Here is a 26,393-nt window from a genome sequence, read left to right on the forward strand (position 1 = left end):
GCATCTGGCTTTATAGATATCTATACAGTGCTCAGCTCACACCCTTGCCTTTTTAGAAGTCAAGGTTTATGTACACTTTCTTCGTTGATGTTAGGAAAGGCAGAGGAAAGAGAGGGTCTGGCTCCTTTCCAGGTTCTCCTCCCAGTCCTGCACAATCAGGGGCTTGTATCGGCCTGAATAAAGCTTCTATACACCATATCCCTGCTGCTCCCTTCGACAGTCTTCTCTGAGACTCCACAGCCTGCCTTGGCAGAGCTTCCAGGGGGATTGCTGGAGAGATTCTGGAAGACAGTAAACATCATGACAGCACTGGGGAGATTTGCACCAAGTTTCCTTTTGCTCTTGAATTGTGTACCCTGCCTTACACTCAGATCTCCACAATCGGCAGTACCCCACAACCCTGCATTACAGGTATGTCACCTTAAAACCACTCATTTAACAGGCACCTTAGCTGGGAGGGTGCAAGAAGCCCAACTCATAGTAGGATATCTCTAATGGAGCTCTTAATGCAGTCAAAAAAACTTCTTTGATATACACAGCTTCTTTTCAAACAATAGAAATAGAAAAACTAATGATGTATTAAAAAAAAAGAAAAAGCTGAACTACACATACTGTTTTGGTAAATGGAGGAATTTTATGATACAGCTTCATGCACCATTTAAGGGAATGATTTGCAAGACATTTAAAGACTGGGATAATCTTTGCTGAATCCTGTCCTTAGCACCAAATGTGGACCGTCTGAGGTGCTCTGGTCATGTGCAATGATGCTCGTTTTCAAAGCACATTACATAGTAACTTATGTAACGTCGCAAATCTATGTGCTTTGAAAATGAGCTCAAATCCCTGTCCAAAAACAAAATGTTTAGATTAGTGCTTCCCTTTATTTTATTTATGACATTTATATCCCACATTTTCTCAGACAAGTTTGAGTTCAATGTGGCTTACATTAAACAGCATAGGATACATAACAAAGAATAATACACATGAAAGTAATTTCTTGTAAGAATCTAATTTTACAATACAGTATCATAAACATACTGGGATAACTATGGATGTTTAACATTTAGAAAATCTATTATGAATGAGAAATTGTACATGAAGCAAAGAGAAGGTTAATGGTAAATATAATAATAACCAATTCAAGTAATAATTAATTGTTTGAGATATGGTTGTTCTTTCTGAGGATTTTGCAGAATCTAGTATATTCATGTATATTTCTTATTTTTTATTATAATTCTTATTTCTTATTCTAATCTTATGTTTCCTGGTTAAGAAACAACAATTGTATTAATGTGAAAAGTAAAATAAAGAGATGGGAAAGGTCTACTTGCTTTATGGGAAGTTGGGGGTGTTGATATTGGATCAGATTCAAACTTCTGCAGCTACTTTAAGCTTAAATTTAAGTCACGGTTCTCCATCTAGTGAAAGAATCCTGGCAGGTGCTGTGATGAGGAGGTTTGGGGGAAAGGGAGGAAAAGATGCAAGGACAATGACAGGGATCAGGAATAGCTGAGACACTGTGACAGGAGGAGAGAAGCTTTGTCAGAGAACCAGCAACAACAACAACAACAACAACAAAAATAGAAACTTAGTCCTGTAAATTTCATCTCTCTCCTTTCAGCAAGTGCCACTTGGTGCAAGTTCTTGTACCTTTTCCCTTCTTTTGTAGTCTGGACTGAGGAGAGACAGCAAGTTTGATAGTACATGTTTATTCAGGAGCTATACCCTGCACAGGTTGCATATGTAACCCTGCTCATTTTTTGTGATGCAAGGGGAGAATAATCTTTATGGCACAATATTGGTTGGGGGGGGGCACTCTTCTCTTTAACTTCAGTTGGTCTCACCAATAACAGAAAACACAGTGGACTGATGTTCCCAATGCTCTCTCCTTTTACATGAAGTAGACAGTACAGAATATTTTCCTGCAGTTAACAGTCCAATCGTCCCATCAAAACTGAACAGGTACTTTCTTCTCTCCCCTGCTCCTTGAGACTACAGCTTACATTTCCCTATGGGTTTAGTTCCAGTTTGGGGCAGCAAGGAAATCTCTTTTATGGAGGACAGAAAAGATTCCATTGGTGTCCAATCCAAGTTGTTAGACCCGGCATTGCATTACTGCCTGGCTACCGTGCCAAAATCGGGGTTTGCCATTCCCTTCCCGCTAGAGCATAGTTAATCGTTGACAAAGAATGCCACAGATCCCATGGAACTGTGATCCTCCTAATGTACTGGTCAGACTGATTCACTGGTGTCAGTGCTGTTGATCAGGGCTGCAGATAGTGAAAGGAACTTCTACAGGAGGGTAGGGACTCATATTGGGTTCTCCCAGGGCCCCTAGATTCTTTAGGCATTAAGGAAGTAATTCTAAAAGGAGGGTGCCAACATTTAGTCACCATGAATGCACATAAATGACCAACCAGAATACCATAAATACCAGTTATGTGCTTTTCTATAACATGGCTCCTGAATGTGATGGTATGTAGTTTAATAGCGGGTACACATATGGACAGTGTTTGAGTGGAACATGGGCAGGGTGCACAGTTATGTGCATAAATTAATAGAATACTATAATTTACATGCATTTTTCCACACTTTAGGTGGAAGTATTTATACCAGCTCTCTAGCTGATGCAATAGTTCATTCCTAAATGGTACGTGTGTACTTACCCTGCAACACTAGTATTATTTAAAGGAAAATAGGTATCTAATTCTCCCAAGTTCTTGCTTCTCATATAGGCAAAATGTGGAAAATCCTTAAAACTAAGTAACAGTTGCAATATATTCCAATATTTATAGAGTAGTTTGCTAATCTGCTGTGTTTGTTGTGACTATGGCAAAATGCACAGCGGAGCATTTCTTTGCTCAAGCTGCTGTTGCTGAGAATGATTAAACAACCATTATCTCACAGCATTAGAGGCTCTTTTAAAGGCTTCTTAAATTACTTTCTGGGATATCACCTTTGTTTAACTCTATCAAACATATCCACAGAATATTTACAGAAATCTTCTTTACGGTTGCACAGCCTTTTTAATCTGAGGAACTGACCCTGAGGAATACTATCTCGTAATTTTTTAGACTGGCAACTTTTGTAATGCAAGAGTGTGTTTCTATATGAGAAGCAAGAACTTGGGAGAATTAGTTAGCAATATCTCCCCTACTGGTTTAGAATTACAGGAGGTTGGACATTCATCATGTGGCCATTGTAAGTACTTCCAAAATGCAATGAATATTAGATTAAGAAGTAAAACTAACTGAGAACTGGCACAAGTACTTTATGCCATCCAATATCCTTGCAGTCTCATATATATTGGTCAAACTAAAAGAAAGATCAAATTAAGAATAGCAGAACACCTGTATAATTTACGTCACAACCAGCATGAGGCTCCTCTAGTTGATCATTGGGAAAAAGCCCAGCACCTAGAATCGGAACTGCGGTTTGTGATACTACAGCAAATAACATTAATTTGTAGTGGCAATGTCTCTGAGCTATTAGTGCGCTTTGAGCAAATGTTCATATATCAAGGCCATTATCTTGCTTCCAGCAGTGGCCAATCCAGGTCACAAGTACCTGGCAGAAACCCAATTAGTAGCAACATCCTATGCTTCCAATCCCAGGGACAGCAGTGTCTTTGCCATGTCTATCTCAATAACAGACTATGGACTTTTTCTCCAGGAACTTGTCCAAATCTTTTTTAAGCCCAGATACGCTAACCACATCTTCCAGCAACAAGTTCCACTGCTTAACTATTCTTTGAGTGAAAAATATTTCCTCCTATTTGTTTTAAAATTATTTTCAGGTAATCTGAGAGATTGCATAAGGAATGTTTAAAGAACACAATTCTACGTTATCAGGTGTGGGACAAGTGCCTAGAGGGAGAGTGATGGCAATGTTTCTTAGGCTTTTTGCACTGCAGTTCCCTCGATGCTCGAAGTACCGATGAGGAGGACATACAGTCCTGGCATGAACGTGGCATCAAATCGGATGCAAACCATCCCAATGCTGCATGGGTGCGCTGAACGCTGATGCCAATGCAGGTTCCACATCTTTGACTGAATCTCCTGCCATGTTCAATGCTGATGCCAAAGTCAATGCAGAACCAAATGTTTTTGGTATTGGATTCTGCGGGCTTTAATCTGCCTCTTCTGCATATGCTGACAAAGGTTACAACAAATATCTCAGTGGTCTGGACCTAGGCTCTGCAAACACCAGTTACGGGGGTCTTTTGCCTGAAATTGTCGTATTACACTGAGTACACTTTAAAAGCCACTCTGCACCCTCGATGACATGGAGGGGAAATACGGCCAACGCAAGATCAAAAGGCTCAATGACCTGGGAGCTTGAGTAATCACAATAAAAAAAAATGTTATAATGTTAAACTATGACAAAAACAAATGTTATGACCTGAAAAGGGAAGGCATCAAAAGGCAAAATTTACGTGCTGAGGAGAGATCAAAACTACAACCCTGTCTACTCTGCGGAAAATGAAAGATTGCAGGTCCTGCACTCTGTGTCAGGCAGTAGGGCACTTGCATATGCGTGGTGGGGGCACTGCCTTAAAGATTTAAAGTGGCAGTACACTTTGGCAGTGTCCGCATCAGGCTCCGTCGGATGATGTCACCCATTTCTGAGAATATTATGCCTGCTTGTCCTTGGAATATAACAAATGTCAATATCATTCAAATATCAGAATAGGGCTCTGAGAGACAGACAGCTGATACTATATCTGTTCACAACTGAGAAAAACAGCATAGCTACTACTCACTGAGACAAACAGCAGAGAAAAGGCTCTCAGAGATGAGACAGACAGACATAGCCAGAGGTAGACAGACAGTCATCTTCTACTACTATTACTTTTCATTATTAAAGTGCTATCAGGTCTATGAAACACCATACAGATGCATATTAAAACAGACAATTTAGTGTGATCATATCACAAAGCTTGGGAGAGATAGGCAACAAATGGCAGTGGAACCAGAGACAGAAATCAGTTGGTGTTTCTGAGATATCTAGGATCAGCAGCAGCACTGGTAGAGAGGAATAAAGTCTCCAATCACCTGTAGTCCACTAGTCAAACTAGAGAAAGATTTCTTTGCGAGAAGAGTACCAACAGCTCCAGCTTCTAGTGTTAATGTGAAGGACCAGTTGTCTACTCTCATCACTATTGAAGAGAATCCACAGTTCTTGTTTGAGGAGCTGATGCAAATCGCAATAAAATGGGCTGAAGAAGAAAAATCTCCTAACCTAGACCGAGATACAACTGGTCATAGAATTCTCCACCATGAAAGGAGAGAGATGGGGAGAAGAAATGTTGCATCTTCTGAAATACTTGTGAGTGGTGACAGAGAAGATAGAGCACTCAATGAGATAACCAAGAGGCTTGGTCAGCTTGAGAAGAGACAAGAAGAAATGAGGTGTCAAAGATTTGAATATGAGAGACCCAGACAAAATAGATGGGAGTCTGAATGGAGCGATGTGAGAGGAGATTCTCGAGAGTTTTCTTCTCAATACAGAAGACCTATGTATCCCAATGAATATAGAGGAATGGGATCATACATTTTTTTTTATTTATTCATTTATTTAAAAAAAATTACAAGAAACCTCTTGCATAGAAAGTCTCTACAAACATAGTGAGATTTAACAAGGAAAATAATGCAATAAAAGTAAAATAATTCACTTCAGGAATAGAGACTCAAGTCCATAAATCTAGAAATCCAATATGTAGGAAATCAACTGGAGAAATAAACAAAAGGAAATAAACATCAAATATCACACATTCACTAAGTGGAGATGCCTTATTCTTATCACTTTCCTTATTTGCCGAGGCTATAAGTGCAGACACATGAGCTGGTTCCATAAATACATATTTGTTCCCCCCAAGTCTTATTATGCACTTGCAGGGGTATCTTAAAAAGAAGGTACCCCCCAGGTGTAGAACTCCGGCTTGAGGAGTAGGAATTGTTTCCTCCGCCATCTAGTCTCCTTAGAGACATCAAGAACACAAAAGGATTTTAAAGCCTAAAAAAGGCTTTTCTTTATTACAAAAGAACATGCGGAAGATCCAATTCTTATCTGGTAATAATGCAACGGTCGCTACCAAAGTAGCTGCCGTTGCAAGTTCAGAGTCAGTAGTTTCAAGCAAAAGAGAAATATCTATCGGCTTTTTCAGTTGTCTGGTTCAATTCTTTCCCAGGACATAATAAACCAAGGTAAAGGGTGAAAACTTTGTTCAGGTATATTCAAAATTTACGCATGTAGCGCTTTCACATCTCAAGAGGGGCTACATTATGTATTCTAGGGAAAATTAGCAATCTCAAATTATGGATTTTAGTATAATTGTCAACGTTTCAGATTTCATCCTGAGACTGGTCACATCTTTTATCATCATTGATTGAGTTGTTTTAAAGTTCAAAACTTTTTGATCTAATTTCTCCTCCAATTTTCCAATTTTTTCATCTAAAACTTTGAGCTTCTCTCCTTTTTTTTGTACATCGATTTCCAACGATTTCATTTTAGGTAACATCTCATTGCTTTGTTTCAGAAAAAGCTGTCCCAAGTTAGATACCAAGTCCCATAACGTTTCTAAAGTTACTTCTTTTGTTTTTTCTACTAGCAGTTTAGGTAGTTCTAACCTTATGGTAGCCTGTTCAGGAGTCACACTCTGTTCCTCGGCTCCTCACCCCACACTCCGCGGCGTCTCCATGGGCAAATTGCCCTCCATTCCTTGCTCCACTGTTATCCGAGCTTCCTCTCGACGCTCTTCTGGGCCCTCTGTACCTTCTGGAGTAGACCCTGTCGATCCAAGGAGGAAGGAGCTCGCGCCAATTGGCTGGGGAGGTGGTGAGCGCATGGCGGGGCTTAGAGTAACATCAAGGCCAAAGGAAGCCGAGTTCTCCAGATCGTCGGGATTCCTAGCTGGCAGCATTCCACTCTCCGAAGCAGCTCCCGATGGTCTCACAAACCTATCCATAGGACCCGGCAATGAAGGAGGCAATGGGAAAGCTCTAGCCACCACTCTACCTCGGCGTTTCGGCATTTCTTTCAAAGGTAAGAGTGAGACTCGCCGCGTCTTAGTGAAGTGCGGCCATCTTGGATTTCTTAGTGGGATCATACATTTTATTTGTTTTTCGTTATTCAATGTCTCTATGGGTTTTTCTTTCAGAATCACTCAACCAGTTCTTTCTAGTTTTCTTTAATTCCAAAAAATCTTTTTCTTCTTCACCGGAGTCCGGTTCTTCAGTTGTCGGTAGCCTTGAAAGAATATCAGCATTGGTATTCATTCTACCGGGCTTGTAAACTACTTCAAAATCCAATTCAGAAAGTTGCACCAGCCACCTTTGTTCAATGGCTTGTATACACACATTTTGAAGATACTTGAGTGGATTATGGTCAGTCCGGACCACTAATTTTTTATACACGAGATACTCTCGGAACTTCTCTGTCGCTGCCCACTTTAGTGCAATAAGTTCTAGTTTAAAAGCACTGTAATTTTTGTCATTGCAGAGATAAAAGAAGGCAGAGGCAGGCACATTTTGTTCTTTGCTGAGAAGTTCACAGTTCATCCTTGATATGCCACCCATCAGTTCTTGCATTTGAGCGTTTTACATAAACCAAAGCTAAACTAAAGGAGCAGTGGGGCCAGATCAAAGGAAGCCTAGGTTGCAATAATCAATTCAAAAATATGCTATATACTATAAGGTTAGTTTAAAATGAATAGATCAAAATAAATTAACTAAGCTAATTAAGTAAGGCACAATTAGGTGGGGAGGAAGTGAGGAAAAGACATACAAGTGCAAAACCAGGGATCACTACTGACAGGTACTGCAAAGTTACTCACCTGTAGCAGGTGTTCTCTGAGGACAGCAGGACACATACCCTCATATATGGGTACAGACATTATCCAGCATTCTAGAACTTTAAGAAGCCTTCAGCAACCTCCCACCACACGTGTGAATGCCCTCCTGCCCAGCGTAAGCATGCGGGACCAGCAGTATAATAAAGCAAAAGAATACGACTCCTAGGGGAGATGGGAGGGGATGTGAGAATATGTGTCCTGCTGTCCTCAGAGAGCACCTGCTACAGGTGAGTAACTGAGACAAGCAGGACATTGTTTCTCACATATTGGAATCCCTAGCTTCTAGGTTTGCCAAAAACAACAATGCAAGGACGATAGGGACTTGCAAGGCAAGACCAACAAGAAGCAAATAACCTGAAACTATATATACTGTTGTTGTAAGGGTGCAGCCTGGAGTGGAAGAAAAATAGGCCTAGGAAGGTGGAGTTGGATTCTATACACCAAACAATAGAAAAAAACATGGAAAAGAAAATAAGATGATACCTTTTTTATTGGACATAACTTAATACATTTCTTGATTAGCTTTCGAAGGTTGCCCTTCTTCGTCAGATCGGAAATAAGCAAATGTTGGTAGATAACATTATATATGAACGAAACATCAAAGCATTTCAGTGACAGTCCATATGCATGGAGACAGGGGATGAGTGAAACATCAAAGCATTTCAGTGACAGTCTAACAGGATGGGGGTGGATAGGTGAGAGTCAGGGAGACAGGAGAGCAATACAATTTTATGCTTTGTAATGGGCTAGAAAACCCAGATCTTTGTTAAGTCCTGTCTGGTGGGTGTCAAAATATTTAATCATTTTGACTTCAAAGGTCTTATGTTCCTGTATTGTTTTAAAGTTCCCTTTCAGGATCCTTACCATGAAGTCACTGGTACAGTGTTCTGGTTTTGTAAAGTGCTGTCCCACAGGCGTGACACCTTTGTTTGTACTGGCATTTTTCATATGATGTCTATGTAAATTAAATCTCTTCTTTAGCATCTGACTTGATCCTCCAATGTAGCAGCCTACATCGCACTTTTTACACTGAATGATAAATACCACATTGGAAGATGAGCATGTGAAAGATTCCTTAATGTTGAATATTTTTGCTTTGTGAATGATTGTGGGGTCCTGTGAGATATTTTGGCATAGTTTGCATCTGGATATATTGCAAGGATGTGTGCCATTCTTTTCTTTTTGAGTCTATGTTGGGAGCTTACTTCTAATTAGCTTGTGTTTTAAGTTGGGTGGCTGTCGGAAACCAAACAAATTCTGCAGGATTGTCTGACCAAATTAGCTGTGGCATTGTTTATGCTGCTGTAGGCAGTAATGAGATGTAAATGTATGAGTTGATGGCCACATTGCAGCTCTGCAAATCTCCAAAATAGAATCTGATCTCAAGTGGGCTACTGACGCAGCCATGGTTCTAACATTGTGAGCAATAACATGACCTTCCAGGGTTAGCCCAGCTTCAGCATAAGTGAAGGAGATGCAGCCTACTAGCCAACTGGACAATGTGCATTTTCTGATGGCTGTCTCTATCCTGTTTGGATCAAAAGAAACAAAAAGCTGGGTGGACTGTCTATGGGTTTTAGTCCACTCCACATAGAAGGCCAAGGCTCACTTGCAGTCCAAGGTGTGTAGTGCACTTTCACTAGGATGGGCATGAGGTTTTGGGAAGAATGTTGGCAGGACGATTGACTGATTATGATGGAAGTGACTAGGGTTACCATATGGCTCCAGAAAAAGGAGGACGGATTGAGCCAGCCAGGTTTTACTTCCATTGCTTTCCATTGAAAGCAATGGAAGTAAAACCCAGCTGGCTCAATTACTTCCATTGAAAGCAATTGCTTTCCATTGAAAGCAATGGAAGTAAAACCCGGTTGGCTCAATCCGTCCTCCTTTTTCTGGAGCCATATGGTAACCCTAGAAGTGACACTACCTTAAGAAGGAATTAGGATGTTTGCGGAGAACTACTCTGTTATGATAAAACCTTGTGTAAGATGGATCTGCTACTAGGGCCTGAAGCTCACTGACTGCAAGCTGAAGTGACCGCCACTAAAACCAAGACCTTCTAGGTCAGGTACTTCAGATGACAGAAGTGTAACAGCTCAAATGGAGCTTTCATCAGCTGGGGAGGATGACCCTGATGTTTCATGACACAGTAGGAGGTTTGATGTGGGACTTTGTCAACAGCAAACCTTTCATGAAGTAAGCAAGTAACTAGAGACTGTACAGAGATGGGCTTACCAGTCTACACGGTGATAAGCACTGATTGCACTGAAGTGAACACTTATAGAGTTGGTGTTCAAGCTAGACTCAGAATAGTGCAGGAGGTATTCAAGCAGGTTTTGTGTAAGGCAAGTGAGAGGGTCTAGGGCCCTGTCCTCACACCAGATAGCATCCTCTTAAAAGTATAGTACCTCTTGGTGGAATCTTTCCTGGCAGCCAACAGGAATTTGGAGACAAGTTCAGGCAGTTTCAGGGATTCAAATTCTATGCTCTCAACATTCAGGCTATGAGAGCCAGGGACTGCAGGTTGGGTTGCAGAATAGATCCTTTGTGTGGCTTGAAGAGACTCGGAAAACAGTCCAGTCTCCTCAGCTCAACCGAGGACAACTCCAGAAGAAGAGGAACCAAATCTGCCTTAGCCAGTAGGGCACAATGAGGATTATGCCCCCCACCGGGGAGGTGGGTGGATACGAGGCCAAACAAAAGGATGAAATTCTGGAAGTGGTGCTTTTCTACTCGAAATCTGAAATACATCCAAATCACAGGAGCTATCTGGTGTACACATCCATTAAGTCCAGAGAGCATAGTCAATCATTTTTTTGAATCATGGGAAGAAGAGTGCCCAGGCAAACCATCCTGAATTTTTCCTTGACCAAAAATTTATTCAGGGCCCTTAGGTCTAGGATGGGATGAAATCCCTCCCCCCATTTTCTTGGGCACAGGGAAGTACTTGGAATAGAATCCTTTCTTTTCTTCCCGTAGATTGAACAGGTTTGATCGCATGGGCCTTGAGAAGGGAGGAGAGATCCTCTGCGAGAACTTACTGTGCTAAGAGCTGAGGGTGTCACTCTTTGAGGACAATTTGGAGGCTGGTGTTGCCAACTGAGAGTGTAAGCTGCCCAGACTATCTTCAGAACCCGGTCTGAGGTTACAAGGTGCCACCTTTCCTGGAAAAAATTTAGCGTCTCTCCTACAGGAAGGTTGTCCGGGATTGACACTTTTACTGTAGCTATGCTCTCTTGAAGCCAGTCAAAAGCCCATCCCTGGCTTTGACTGAGGAACTTGCTGAGGTTTCTGGTCACATTGCTGCCAGGGAGGGGAGCACTAGGCCTGGGCTTGTTGTTGGAAATGAGAAGAAGAGGTAATCCTATGCCTTTCAGAGTAGTAGGAACTTCTTCAAAATCCTCCAGAAAACCTTGGTGATGGAGGATGCAGGAGGAGGAGGAGGCCGAGACAGGGACTTGATGGTATCAGCATGGTTTTTGTTTAGATTTGCAACTTCTTCCACTTTGTCCCCCAAAAGATTGTCTGAACAGCAAGAGATGTCCACCAATCTCTCCTGAACTGCATGTTCAAGGTCAGAAAATTGTAGCCATGGGAATCTATATATTCCTACACCCAAGGCAGACAGCTGGGTCGCCACATCAAAGGAATCACAAGTACCTCTAGCCAGGTACTTTCTGCATTGCTTCTTGGGAGGAGCTGAGGCATGAGTCTGGGAACTCATGGCCCTTTTAAGAGCGGATTTGAGTACCATGGAGTAGTGGGGCAAATGAGCCTTCTCAAATCTGGGAGCCTTCTGGACTCTGTATGTGAAGTCCACATTCTTAGGTACCACCTGCACAGAGAGAAGGGTCTCCCAGTTTCTCATCTGTGCATCCTGCAGGACACTAAACAGGCACTGTCACAGCCTCCTGTGGAGGAGAATCATAGTCCAGGACAGTTAACAACTCAGGCCTGTTCTTTCTGGTGTCCCTCAGGGTTCTATTTTATCTCCTACACTATTCAATATCTCTTTTGTCTCCTTTACTATCATCCAATTTAAACCCAATGTTGAATAGGTTCTCTCTATAGCCGTTGACCTAATGTATGTTACAATCCATTTTATACTCAGGAACCTACATACAGTACCATAATTTATTCTTCTTTACCATGTATGTATGCACATATATGTTATGTTCGATGTATGTTACCATGTATGTGTACACCTTAACGTAATACCATCTGTAACTCTGCCCGGTAATGGCAACCGCCACTACGGCAAATGTAAGCTACATTGAGCCTGCAAATTGGTGGGAAAATGTGGGATACAAATGCTACAAATAAAATAAAATAAAAAATCCATGAACAAGGTTGTCAGCCATTCTGTTATACTGATGATATACATTTTCTTTTTTGTTCCTCATGTTCCTCTTCTTCACCAGATACACTGAATATTTGTCTCACTGTGGTGTCTGCTTGGTTAAAGGATAATGGTCTCTTTTTGAACAAAACTTACATAAGTACATAAGTAGTGCCATACTGGGAAAGACCAAAGGTCCATCTAGCCCAGCATCCTGTCACCGACAGTGGCCAATCCAGGTCAAGGGCACCTGGCACGCTCCCCAAACGTAAAAACATTCCAGACAAGTTATACCTAAAAATGCAGAATTTTTCCAAGTCCCATTTAATAGCGGTCTATGGACTTGTCCTTTAGGAATCTATCTAACCCCCTTTTTAAACTCGTCAAGCTAACCGCCCGTACCACGTTCTCCGGCAACGAATTCCAGAGTCTAATTACACGTTGGGTGAAGAAAATTTCTCCGATTCGTTTTAAATTTACCACACTTGTAGCTTTCAACTCATGCCCTCTAGTCCTAGTATTTTTGGATAGCGTGAACAGTCGCTTCACATCCACCCGATCCATTCCACTCATTATTTTATACACTTCTATCATATCTCCCTCAGCCGTCTCTTCTCCAAGCTGAAAAGCCCTAGCCTTCTCAGCCTCTCTTCATAGGAAGTCGTCCCATCCCCACTATCATTTTCGTCGCCCTTCGCTGTACCTTTTCCAATTCTACTATATCTTTTATGAGATACGGAGACCAGTACTGAACACAATACTCCAGGTGCGGTCGCACCATGGAGCGATACAACGGCATTATAAACTAAATTTGAAACTATGGTATTTTCTAATCCGAATTCACCTGAGGGCCACCACTGCTTTCGGGATAAATGGCTGACTGTGGCTAACACACACAGTAAGAACATCAAAGAGATCATAGCACCATCAGCTCTTCCTGTTGCACCATCCACACCACTTTCATTCATGGGCCATAAACCTTGCGGTTCCTGCTCCGTATGCCCTTCATCAATGACCATTACAGCATTCATTCATCCTCAAACAGGAAAAGCATACCCCCTTAAACACTCCTCCGACTGTAACACCAAAGGAGTGGTCTACTTAATTCTATGCCCCTGTGAAATGATCTATGTGGGGAAGACCACCAGAAAAATCAAGACCAGGATCATTGAACACAGAAGCAATATCAGGAGAAATAATATAACAGCACCATTGGTTCAGCACTGCAATGACCATTCACATAGCTTTTCTGACCTCCGCTTTCTGGTGTTCAAAAAGAAAACCATCATGGAGAGGTATAACATAGAGAGGATACTTCTGCAATTAGAGCAGAGGGCCATCTTCGAACTAAATACAGTCTCCCCTGCTGGTCTCAATATGGAAATTGACCTTTCTGTTTTTTTAATGATTTTTTAATGAATATTTTTGTGAATGGTCTCCCTCTTGAGTATTATACATGTTCATCATCTCTCCAATGAATACAGTATATGACATCATTTGTTCTAACTTTTACAAATTCATTTTTTATATTGTTTTGTCAGTGTTTATTTTACTATGTTGTATCAGATTTTATATGTATATTTCACCACCCATTTTTTATGTATTTAAGCCTGTTCATTATGCATTGAGCATTTTTTAAAATGACCATGTGCAATCATGCACTTAGCTATACAGTGTTCCACACGGTTCAACGTAAGTGAACCAACATTTTTTCTTTGAAGAGCATGATACACATTTCCTTATCTGATACAGTGTATAGTATGTGATTTTTTTTGTTCTGATTTCATTTATTCTTTTCAAAAAGTTTGTATTGGCACATAATTTTACATCATTATTTTTATATGGACATTTATACTTATAATTCATGTATGTATGTTTGTCTAATGTGCATGAGGTGTTCATCCACTTTTCTATTGGGGTTTGATTAGCTCCATTTAAGGTTTATTCAATAGCTTTTTCATATAATTTAAGTGCATCATATTTCATTTGAGTTCAATTAATTTAATTATGTCGCGATTATATTACTCAATATGTTTATGATCTCACCACACATCACCTATCGTTCATTAATTACGTTGCGCTGTATAATTTAGTTTGCATTCAAATCATATCATTCAATATGTGATTTTTATGGTTTGTCATCATGCCCTTACTGTACATATTCTTTACATTGAATCATTACTTAAATGTAAAGTTTCAACTGTACGTGCTCTCATAGACCCATTGTCTACCCACTCCATACATAATATACGGATAATGTTTGTTCAAAACACACCAGCTCTTTCATATATACATATCTCATCCAAACACTCTATTTCTTCTATACACACAGATTTGTCCCATTCATACTCTATTTTCACATGCAGCCTTTAGGACCCTGAAGGAATCATGACGTTCTCATTTTCCCCACCCTTTTTATAAACATAAGCACGTCACGATGCTTGTCCAATTTTTTGGCGGTTTTCTAACTAGCCAACATTCAGCGTGATTGAATGTACGTCCAGCGGCAGCTGGTAAGTTTCACTTTGGATTCATAAGCTGTCAGTTTAATCTTTCATACATTGAAGAGCCGAGGGTTATGTATATGCTTAAGGAGGTACAGATCGTTTAGGTTTATAACCCATGGTGGTTTATATTGTCACAAGAATCTCTGACATCTATCTGTTGCGTTTTGATACAAGATGTCTGACTCCATGTCGGAACTTCTTAAATCCACAGAGTATTTGCCGCACAAGTTCACAGTATATATAGAACGCTAAGGTCTTTGACTAATGGTGGTTCAATTAGTCACATACTGTAACTCTGTCATAAGGAATCCAACATCATAGGCTCCATCAATTCACTTTTTTATACCACTGCCCAACCTCACGTCGGGACCTTTTAAATTCGCAAAGCATTTACTGCATATGTCCTGTACGATGTGGGGCGGGGTCTAGAGAAACATCAGCTGTTTTAATATCTAAACTTATAACAAATGGAGGATAATCTTATCTTTATCATTTTATGGATATTCAAACACAATGTTTTGTTTCAAATCAGGCAATTCATTTACTACTCTTGTTTATTTCCTATGAAGACAAACCTTGGTAAGTTAATCTTTCCCCTTCATTTCAATACACGATGACTTTTTAACAATCATGACATTATGACATTGATAGAGTGTGTTGTTTTATAACAAGTAATTTATTTGACGTTTTTTGCAAATTAAGTTACAGATTAAATAAATTAGATTACAACAGGTCATCATACTACAAAGTTTTTCCAAGTGTATATGATTGCACACATTGATTTTAACTACTCCTTGATTACCACTGATTTAACTCTGTTCTCATCCATCGTTTACAATTTTATTATTATATTTTACATTGTTTTGAAGATTTAACCAATTATTATATTATTTTTTACTTCATTTTATCACATTTCATTTTGTTTTTTACAATTCAGTCATTTATTGCATCATGGTATGTAGATGTATTTATGTGTGGTCTGTACTTATCTCTATCTATTATCTCTATCTTGAAGGCCCAGTGTTGCTTTTTTTGGTCTGTGTTGTATACTTGTATGTTGTATTACCTTCTCTTTTGTGACTTCAGAAAGGCATATCATTTATTTCAGCTTAGAGCATTACATGTTCTACAGTGGCGTACCTAGGGTAGTTGACACCCGGGGCCGGTCATTTTTTAACACCCCCCCACCAAATCCAGTACTAGGCATGCCGAGAATACAAAACACTCAGGACCTATAGAGCAATTCTACCATACCATAAGCAGTCATTTCTACGAGTCACACAAGGAAAAGGAAAGCATCTTAAACACTACAGTGAGCACTAGAACATCAATTCACCTATTGTAAAACGGAACCAGACAGAATAGTACAGATCGTAGATCCTGCACAGTCAATGCCAACTGAAAGCCATGTCTTTTTCACAAACACAGATACACCCTAATCCACTATAGAATAAGTAATCATAAACTTTCTATTTAGACAAAAATTAAACTGAACCCCCAATGCCAGACTCTGCATACAATGCAACACCACAGAAACAGAAACTGTCCCCTAGTACTGTGCAAAATATAAAGACAGCAGATGTAAATTTGAAAAAAAAAACTAACAAGTACCAATCACCACTTTACAAATTAACAAATAGAAATAAAACAAATATAGAAAGTAAAATAATACCATTTTATTGGACTAATACATTTAGCTTTCAGAGGCCAAAACCTCCGTCCTCGGGTCAGTACAGTATAGTGCTGTTACAGTATCCTATCCTGACCTGAGGAAGGGGGTTTTGTTCTCCAAAAGTTAGTCAAAATGTATTAAAATTAGTCCAATAAAAAGATTACCTTATTTACATGTTCTATTATAAACATTTAACACATCTACAATACTTTATCCTAAAGCAAAAAAAATAAAAAAATTATTTTATTTACAGTTTGTTGTCTCTGGTTTCTGCTTTCCTCATCTTCTTTTCACCGTCTTCCTTCCATCCAGCATCTGTCTTCACTCTCTCTCTCTCTGCCATCCACTGCCTGCCCTTTCTCTCTGCCCCTTCAATCCACCATTTGCCCTCCCTCTCCCATCCATCCAGGGTCTGCCCTCCCTCTCACTCCCTTCCATCTAGGATCTGTCCCCTCTCTCTCTCTGCCCCTTTTTTCAGCCCCCAGTTCCAGCCCCCTTCTCCCCTCTGAACACCCCCACCCCAGTCCCCTTCTCCCCTCCCCTTCTCCTGTCTGAGACTCCCACCACAGTCCCCTTCTCCCCTCCCCTGTCTGAGACCCCCACCTCAGTCCCGTTAAAACCGGCGAAGCAGCATCGCAGGCAGCGCCTCGTGCCCTGCTTGTAAAAAAAAAATCAAATCTTTCCTTCTCCTCGTCTTGACGTCGACTCGGGCCTTCCAATCAAATTGACGCCCGAGTCGACGTCAAGACGAGGAGGAGAAGGAGGAAGGAGATTTGATTTTTTTTTTTTTTTACAAGCAGGGCACGAGGCGCTGCCTGCGACGCTGCTTCGCCGGTTTTTTTAAATGTGCGGCACCGCGGGAACGGCTACGGGAGGCGGCGGGAGCGGAGCACCCCCCACCCACTGGCACCCGGGGCGGACCGCCCCCACCGCCCCCCCCCCCCTTGGTACGCCACTGATGTTCTATGAGCTGTATAGGATATATCATAGATCTGGTATAATCAAGTTCTATAATACACTAGTTATATTGTAGCAGGGAATTTTACCCCCCCCCCCCCCACGTGTCTGAGAAGCAAATAGAAGTTTCTCACCAAAGTGGAAATATGTGTGGTAAAAGATTCATCTGAGATGACACCCAATTTTTTACAGTAAAGAAATGGGGATGCCCAGTATCAAATGAGAAGGAATGTATGAAGGAAGTGACTTACTGGAAAATAGCACAGAGTCAGTTTTAGAGGGGTTCAGTTTTAGTCCATTTTCAGAGAGCCAATCAGCGATATTAATAGTATCTAGCTTTGATAGTATCATAGAGTTAAAGTTAGTACTACGTAAATTGATGATGGTAAGAAGCTGAATATCATCTGTAAATATATACTGTACAATTTAATCTATTTGCATCAGGTACACACATACAACCTCTGACATGGTTAGATGCAGTGTCAGATTGAGTTTAAATGTTTCAAAATCTGTGGCTTGCTGGATTACAGATCAAGAGGAGCCTCCTACTCAGACTCCTAGCCTTTTGGCTACTCTAAAAAATGGATTTAGTATCCTATGTCAGATTTGTTCTTTGAAATCTTTTGATGAAGCCTCATTACACACTTTGTTACATGCTTTACTAAGTTCAGTTATCGATCACGGGAATGTTATCTATGTTTATTAGGCTCTTGTTATACCGCCTTTCAGAACAGGAATCAAAGCAGGATGTCCGCCAATATCATGGAGCATTTGAATAGAATGCAGTCATCAGAGTTTTAGGAAATTTACATAAATATGATCATATCACCCCATTTTTCAATCTGTTTGTTTTCAAATAGAATTTAAATTTTTAGTTTTGGCCTATAAAGTTTATTATGAACATTCACCTCTGTACTTGAGTTCTCTAGCCATTCCATATGTCTCTGCCAGGGCATTAAGATCCTTGAAGGACTATAGGATGGTTATCTCATCAGTTTCTAGGGTCTGATGGGAGACCAAGCGCGGAAGTATCTTTTTCATCAAAGTTTATTTTATTTTAATGATTATTGTAAACTACTGAGGTCTGGATAACCCCCCAGTTCACTTCTGGACTGCTGCCTGAATCTTAATGTCATTATTAGTTGTTTAATAAGAAACCTAGTCAAATGTAACATCCCTTAAATTTATTTGGTGTATTTTGTAGTGGACTACAGAGTTAATCTATTAATAATTTTGGATTACTCACCTGTTGATATGAATCCCTAATTGATCATTGCTATGAAAGCTTTCCTTTCTAACTTCTTAATTGGAGTAAAGTCTGATTATTGGAGAATGTACTTTGAGTGAGACGTGAGAGGGAGTTGGGGAGGCACAGTGAGAATCATACCACAGCTCTCTCACACTTTCTTAAAGCCAAATACCCTTTTGCAAACTTTTTCAAAACTCCATTGAGTCATCTCTGCTCTCTCTTTGTGGCCCATAGTGCAGAATGTCTTTGCTGCCTTCAAAATTCTGGTGCTCCAAGTTCATCTAATGGTAAAGCCGGCCTTAGGTCTACAACAATTTACCTGTAAGCTATCCAAAGTGTCTGATTCCTGTGTTTTGACCACAAGGTATGCCACAGCTCTCCCACAGTTGAATCACATGGAGTGGGAAGGGTTTAACAGTTAAAATGGAGGTGGCAGATTCCAATGCAGCTTAGAAGGAGCATTGGTCTTCGGGCTGACATTGGCGAGGGGGCAAAGGAATTCCCTGGGACCCCTCTGCCCTAAGGGGGCCATCTTAGCAAAGCTGAATGGTGTCTTTGAAACAGAACTTTAGGATGTCAAGCATTGGCTGTAGTACGCACCCATAGATTTATACATAGATCTCCAGTGTGTTTAACACCGACTCTGATTGGTCTGTGGCAGGAGGTGGCAGAAACCCATAATTTGCATTAAAAAATGAAAGAAAATGTAGGAAGGGATAAGGAGAATGAGAGGAAGTCAGCACGTCCACCAGCCATGTCTCCTCCCTACCACTAATCTCAAGATAAGATGAATTCAAAAAGTTCCCATGTAGGCTGACTTTAAGCATGTGCAATCATGCCTTTCCTTGTAGCCCCATTCCTTCATGGCCTTGGGGGCAAAGAACAGACACTGAACCAAAGGCCCCTCTGTATGGCAATGTACAGATATGCCACAAATCCACCTTCCCCCTCCCACCTTTACTCATAATAGTTTCTCTTTGTTTTTCCTTGCAGAGAACCAAGCATCAAAGCAGAAGTCCCAAAGCTGAGGTAGGTATACTATTATAACACTGTCAGTGTACAGGGCTAAATTTAAGAACCAAGAACATGTTTACATTTTTCTTCTAGAAGTTTTCCCTTGACAAAATTGTAGGAAATTAAATCCTCGGATAAAACATCCGCTTGTTCAAAATCACGAGAGCAAAGTTTATTGTAGCAAGATTCCTGCACCTTTTTGTCCTTTTACCTGATTTTTACATCTGAAACCTCAGACAGGCCCATGAGAGAAGTATATTCAGTGGCATAATTAGGGCATAGAGCTTCACTTCCCTGCTTGGCGCTGCTGCTGCTTCTTCTTCCTTTGGCATTCTTAAAGCAGGAGAGGCTGTTGTGACAAGTACTAGGCCCAGCAGACGGACACATTCATAAGTTCCACTTCTCTCCCCCCCCCCCCCAACCTCCCCATGAACAGATCTTCTTTCTAATCAGGAAGCCTGTGCTTGAGGGGGAACTGTAAGAGCAAGGTATTTTAGTGCCAATGGCAGGCAAACATATTTGTATTTTCTCACTGATACCTTTCTTTTCCGTTCATTATTTACAGTTTGATCCCTATTCCTCTTCTTTTTTCGCTTGTCCTTTTCCAACACAGGTGTTTTGAGGAGAATGGCATTTTTCCTGCATTTTCATCTGTTACTATTACTACTACTACTTATCATTTCTACAACACTACTAATGTACACAGCATTGTACACAGTACATGTATGAGACAGTCCTTGCTTGACAGAGCTTACAATCTAATCAAGAAAGACAAACAGGACAAATAAGGGATAAGAGAATTACTTAAGGTGGGAATTATAAAACAGACATGGGTAATGAACAAGTGAATAGGAGTTATGAGTTAAAAGCAGCCTCAAAAAGGTGGGGTTTAGCCTAGATTTGAAGATGGCCAAAGCTGGAGCTTGACATACTGATTCAGGAAGTCTATTCCAGGTGTACAATGCAGCAAGATAAAAGGAACAGAGTTTGGACTTTGCAGTGGAGGAGGAGGGTACAAATAAGAGGTATTTAGCCGATGAACAGAGTAAGGGGAGGAGTGTAGGGATAGATAAGAGAGGAGAAGTATTGAGGAGCTGCAGAGTGAATGCACCTGTAAGTCAATAAGAGGAGTTTGAATTGTATGTGGAAATGGATAAGGAGCGAATGAAACTTGAGGAGAGGGCTAACATGAGCATAGCGACGCTGGTGGAATATAAGTCATGCAGAAGAGTTTTGAACAGATTGAAGGGGAGAGAGATAGCTTAGTGGGAGACCTGTGAGAAACAAGTTGCAGTAGTCTAAGCGAGTGAAGATAAGAGAGTGAATAAGGTTTTTGGTAGTGTGCTCAGAAAGGAAGGAAGGAATACATTTTGGTGATGTTATAGAGAAAGAAACGACAGGTTTTAGCAGTTGGATATGTGCAAAGAGAGAGAGGAGTCAAAGATGACCCCAAGGTTACGAGCTGATGAAACAGGGAGGATGAGAGTGTTATCCATAGAGACAGAGAATGGAGGAAGGGGAGAGGTGGGTTTAGGGGGAAAGATAAGAAGCTCAGTCTTGGCCATGTTTAGTTTCAGATGGCGGTGAGACATTCAGGCAGCAATGTCAGACAGGTAGGCTGAGACTTGGGCCTGGATTCCTGCTGAAGCTTCTGGTGTGGAGAGGTAGATCTGGGAGTCATCAGCACAAAGGTATACTGAAAACCATGGGAGGAGATCAGAGCAACAAGGGAAGAAGTATAGATGAAGAAAAGAAGAGGTCCCAAGACAGAGCCCTGAGGTACACCAACTGATAGTGGGATAGAAGTGGAGGAGGGTATACCAGAGCATACTCTAAAAGTGTGATGGGAGGGATGATAAGAAAACCAAGAAAAAACAGAGTCCTGAAATCCAAGTGGGGACAGCCATTTTCACGGCACAGACCGTAGAAGTCTGCCCAGCATTAGCCCACCTCCCAACCACTGGTGCTGCCACCCAATCTCTGCTAAGCTTCTGAGGATCCATTCCTTCTGAGCAGGATTCCTTTATGTTTATCCCACGCATTTCTGAATTCCGTTACCATTTTCATCTCCACCACCGCTGGAGGGCATTCCAAGTATCTACCACTCTCTCCGTGAAAAAATACTTCCTGACATTTTTCTTGAGTCTGCCCCCCTTCAGCCTCATTTCATGTCCTCTAGTTCTACCACCTTCCTGTCTCCGGAAAAGGTTTGCTTGCGGATTAATACCTTTCAAATATTTGAACGTCTGTATCATATCACCCCTGTTTCTCCTTTCCTCCAGGGTATACATGTTCAGCTCAGCAAGTCTCGTTTTGTAACGCAGATCCCATACCATTTATGAGAGGCAGGGCAGCGGCAGGTTTCTGGGGGCCTGGCAGAACCAGCAATGAAATCAGCAGGGAAACTCTTTAAAAGCTGCTATGAGCAATGGGCCTTTCAGCATTCCAGCCTGCATGCTAAAATCCTGCCATGTCCTGCTCCTTTTGACAGCATAAGAGGGGGCATGATGTGGCAGGCCTTGAGCACACATGAGCCTTGGGATGCTGAAAATCCTGCCACTTGCAGCAGCTTTTAAAGGGCCTCCATGTTGCTGTTTTTATCCCATTCCCTGAAGCCTGCATGTTCTTTGGGCTCCCACAATGGTAGGGTAGTAGGGGCAGCAGCAGCAATGGCAAGGAGAAGGGAAGGAAGGAAATGCTTTATAGAATACTAGCCTAATTGGATATATACATGCTTTAAAGCTAGGCACGAGCACATGCCAACCATAGAACTAGTGGTGTAAAAAGTATTTGCACCTAAATGTCACAGATTCATGCTTAACTTACAGTATTCTATAAGTTACATGCATAATTGTGGGTCATACCTATGCCTCACTCATTTGTATGCCCCTTTGAAAATATGCACTAATTAAGCAGACATTTACAGAATAGGTGGACTTTTGGCAGTTATTCACCTATGGGGCTCATTTTCAAAGCACTTAGACTTACAAAGTTCCACAGGTTACTATACAACTTGTAATCTAAGTGCTTTGAAAATACGCCTCTTAGTACCAACATACATAATTTTTTTTGTTACATTTGTACCCTGCGCTTTTCCACTCTAGCGGTTCAATGCGGCTTACATATTATATACAGGTACTTATTTGTACCTGGGGCAATGGAGGGTTAAGTGACTTGCCCAGAGTCACAAGGAGCTGCCTGCAGTGGGAATCGAACCCAGCTCCCCAGGACCAAAGTCCACCACACTAACCACTAGGCCACTCCTAGGAATTCTACCTTGGGGAGGGAGAGGCAATGTGAGAGATGATGGGCATCTGGGGGAAGTAGGGAAGGGAAGGTGAGAGGCTGGTAGGGCAGGGCAAGTGCATTGCTGATGGTCCCCTTAGAATGTCCAATATCCTTGGGCTGGCTCTGATCGGAGGTGGTGAAAACAAATTGACAAATTTCAAGAAAGTATAGGATGAATCACAGGGGATCCCTGGAGTGGGGAGAGGAACTGAAATGCCCAGGACATAATAAATTCTGTGGTAAGAGGGCAAGAGGCAAAAATGGGCAGACTGGATTGTCTTCATCTGTCAACATGTTTCAATTTTGTTTTTCAGCTCACAATCAGCAGTTTCTCCATTCACTCTACCATCATATCAAGATATGCTCTCACCACTGTAGAGAGTATCATGAAAAATCCTCATACTGAGGCCAAGGAAGCAGTCTTTGATCTGAACCTGCCAAACTCTGCCTTCATCTCAAATTTTACCTTGTGAGTCTATATGTTCCCAGATGTTATATATAAGGTACATGTAAAGCGAAGTTGCTTTAGAAGTTGTCAGGGGGATTCTCCAAAGACAGAAGGATGAAATCACCTACATCAAGTGGTGACATCATACAATGGCACAGAGACATATAAGTTCTCTCAGATGCCAGGAAAGGTTTTTCCGAACATGAATGACAGTTCCTGTATATCTGCTCCCATACAAGTCTCTTCAGTTTAATCTAGATCTAAGCTTCAACTTTACAAGGATGGAATGTGTGGTTGATTTATCCTGTTGTCAACAGAGAACCCCTCTTACAGATAAGCAACTTTGCTTTCTCTGTCAGCAAATAGCATGGAATCAGCCATACTAGTGGGAAATCTCAAGCTGAGTTTTGGGAAGAAAGTATGTACAAAGAAGACCAATGCAGTAGAACCGTTCAGTGATAATACAGTAAACACACTATTCATGTGACTTCTTGAAATTCTGATCTTTACACAAATAGACTTTTTAAAACTGCATGGCCGAAAGCATTGTCCTCCCTGAAAGCATTGTACCAGTGGTGTGCCAGAAAGTTCAGAGGTGAAGCCCTGTAGGATTTGAAAAACTAAACAAGCCAGTGCAGTTTGTTTAGATGAGTACCAAGAAATAGAACGTTATAGTAATCCAAGTAAGGTAGAACTAACATTTGGACTAGTAGTGCAAAGGATTTTTGGTCAAAGAATGATCTGACTAGACGTAGTTGTCTCATTTTTAATACAATTTTCTTCCATAGCTGGTTATTATGGGAAGAGGTGGTGAGTGAAGAATCATGCAAGACCCCTAGTACTCTGGTTTCAGATTCGGCTGCAAAGATTTGACCATTGGTCAAAGAAATTGATGATGGGACTTTAACTCCCTGATTTCGGAACCACAGGATCTTGTTTTTTTGCGCATTCAATTTCAGTTTATTGGTCAGGGCCCAGGTGCTAACAGCAGTCATACCATTCGCTACAGACTGAGTTGGATCTATGTTTGATGCTGTCATTGGTAAGAGAAACAGGATGTCATCCGCATAGGATAATAGTAGTTCATTAAGTTCCAGGTGTACTGAGGCAAGGGATGACATAAAGAGATTGAACAGGAAAGGTGAGAGGGGAGATCCCTGCAAGGTCCCGCAGTTAGGAGACCAGAAGTTAGAAAGTTGGTTGTTTTGAAAGGAACCATTTGAACACAGGCCCTGTTATTCCTATCTGATCCAGGCGTTCGATTAGCAATGAGTGGTCAACTGCATCAAACACTGCCAAAATATCGAATTGGAGAAGAATTACTTGGTTGCCTTTGCATAGGTGTTGTTTGACATATGTAGTTAGAATTAACAGCTATGTTTCTGTACTATGTGACGATCTGAAGCCAAATTGTGACCAGTGTATAATAGAGAATTTTTCCAGATATAAAGAGACGTTTACTAATGTAGGTTTCTAATACTTTAGTAAAAAGGGGTAGCTTGCCACTGGATGATAGTTTGCAGGCAATACTATGTCTAGCCCAGATTCCTTCAGTAGTGGAGTGAGAGCAATTATGCCCATATCAGGAGGAAGAGAGCCAGTTTTTAACAGCTCATTGAGATTATTGAGTATCCAGTTTACTGCTTCCATAGGGATGAATTTGAGTAGGTGTTTTGGGCATTGATCCAGGGAGCAGTTGGCTTGGGAACATTTCAACAGCATTGATCTAACATCCTTAACTATTAGTTGTTGAAAAATTTCCTAGTTTTGAGTCCTTGAGTTGTAGGATCTCCAGCGATTAAGGCTGAGCTACGTGTTGGACTATTTCCTCTGTTGGTGTAGCTTTAGATAGTTTGGACCTAATTTGGAGGATCTTGGTGGTGAAATGATCAGCTAGGTCTAGGGCGGTGGGATATCATCTTGACCTAATTAGGCTGCTATAGTATTGGTGTTTTGAGTCCACTGCCTTCTTTTTGTAGCATCAGAAGGCTGACTTCCATTTGGATTTATAAGTAGTATCTTTGTCCTTTCTCCATTGCTTTTCAAGGTGTTGACATTCCTTTTTTAGGACAGATAGTTCCTCTGTAAACCATGGCAAATTTCTGGATGTCTTGACCTTTTTAGTGGTAAATGAAGCAATTTTCTCTAGTATGGCTTTCACCTTGGTGTCCTAGTAGGATTTGATTGAACCATGTGTAGGAGATATGGTAGTGAGGGAATCTGTTAGCTCAGACCAGAAAGTGTCCTCATTGATTTTACCTCTGGTGGAGATCAGTTTGGATGACTTGTGTCTGGTAAAGCTTGATATACAGATATCAATGTCAAGAAATCCAGTTGGAAGTGGTCAGACCATGGTACTGGCTTCCATTTGAATGAACTAATCAAGCTATTAGGATAGGAAGTCATGAAGTCTAACATATGACCTTTTTCATGAGGTGCACCCTCTGAGATTGAAGTTAGTTTGCAGTCCTTCAGGAATGATTTGAAGTTGTGGACATCGGTGTCTGCATCATTTTCCAAGTGTAGGTTTAAGTCTCCCAGGAAAATAATCCTTGAAAATGGCAGAGGACGTAATCTCTTCAAGTAGAGGTTCTGCCTTGGACCAAGCTCCTGAAGGATGGTACATGAGAAGGAGGGTGATTTTATTTGCCTCTTTTGAATCACTGTAGAATTTGCACAGCATATATTCCATTCCATGGAAAAACCCAGAACTAACTAAAGACACGTGGAAAAACCTTTTAAAGTTAAGAGAAAGTCCACCTCTTTTTTTTTACCCTGTCTTGGAAAATGAAGAATACCATAATCAGGTGGATAGATGTCGGGCAGTATTGGACTATTAACTTCTGTGAACCATGTTTCTGAGATAAACAGGAAGCCAGATCTGAAGATTCTAGCAAATCCCTGAGTAAGAGAGCCTTGTTCCCCACAGACCTGGCATTGATATAAATGGTGGGGACAGGAGTGAGTTGAGCCTTGTGTTCCAAAGGGGAAAATTGTTTGGACAATTACAAAAGGTAGTGAGGTTTTTTTAGGCCGTCTAATGTTAGCCATTTGGTTCTGGTCTGTA

At 41.1% G+C, this 26,393-nt stretch overlaps 1 protein-coding gene across 1 annotated transcript in view; it reads left to right on the forward strand.

Moving 5' to 3' along the window:
- Positions 1 to 227: 227 nt before the first annotated feature.
- ITIH6 (inter-alpha-trypsin inhibitor heavy chain family member 6) overlaps positions 228 to 26,393 on the forward strand; it is a 76,006-nt gene continuing 49,840 nt past the window's right edge. Inside the window, exons 1-3 of the mRNA XM_030194149.1 lie at positions 228 to 411; positions 19,570 to 19,605; positions 23,193 to 23,347. Of these exons, the coding sequence (XP_030050009.1) occupies positions 301 to 411; positions 19,570 to 19,605; positions 23,193 to 23,347 (302 nt within the window). The 5' untranslated portion in view covers positions 228 to 300. The remainder of the gene's footprint in view (positions 412 to 19,569; positions 19,606 to 23,192; positions 23,348 to 26,393) is intronic.

The sequence above is a fragment of the Microcaecilia unicolor genome, chromosome 2 (assembly GCF_901765095.1).
Source record: "Microcaecilia unicolor chromosome 2, aMicUni1.1, whole genome shotgun sequence".
In the NCBI taxonomy this organism is placed as follows: Eukaryota; Metazoa; Chordata; class Amphibia; order Gymnophiona; family Siphonopidae; genus Microcaecilia; species Microcaecilia unicolor.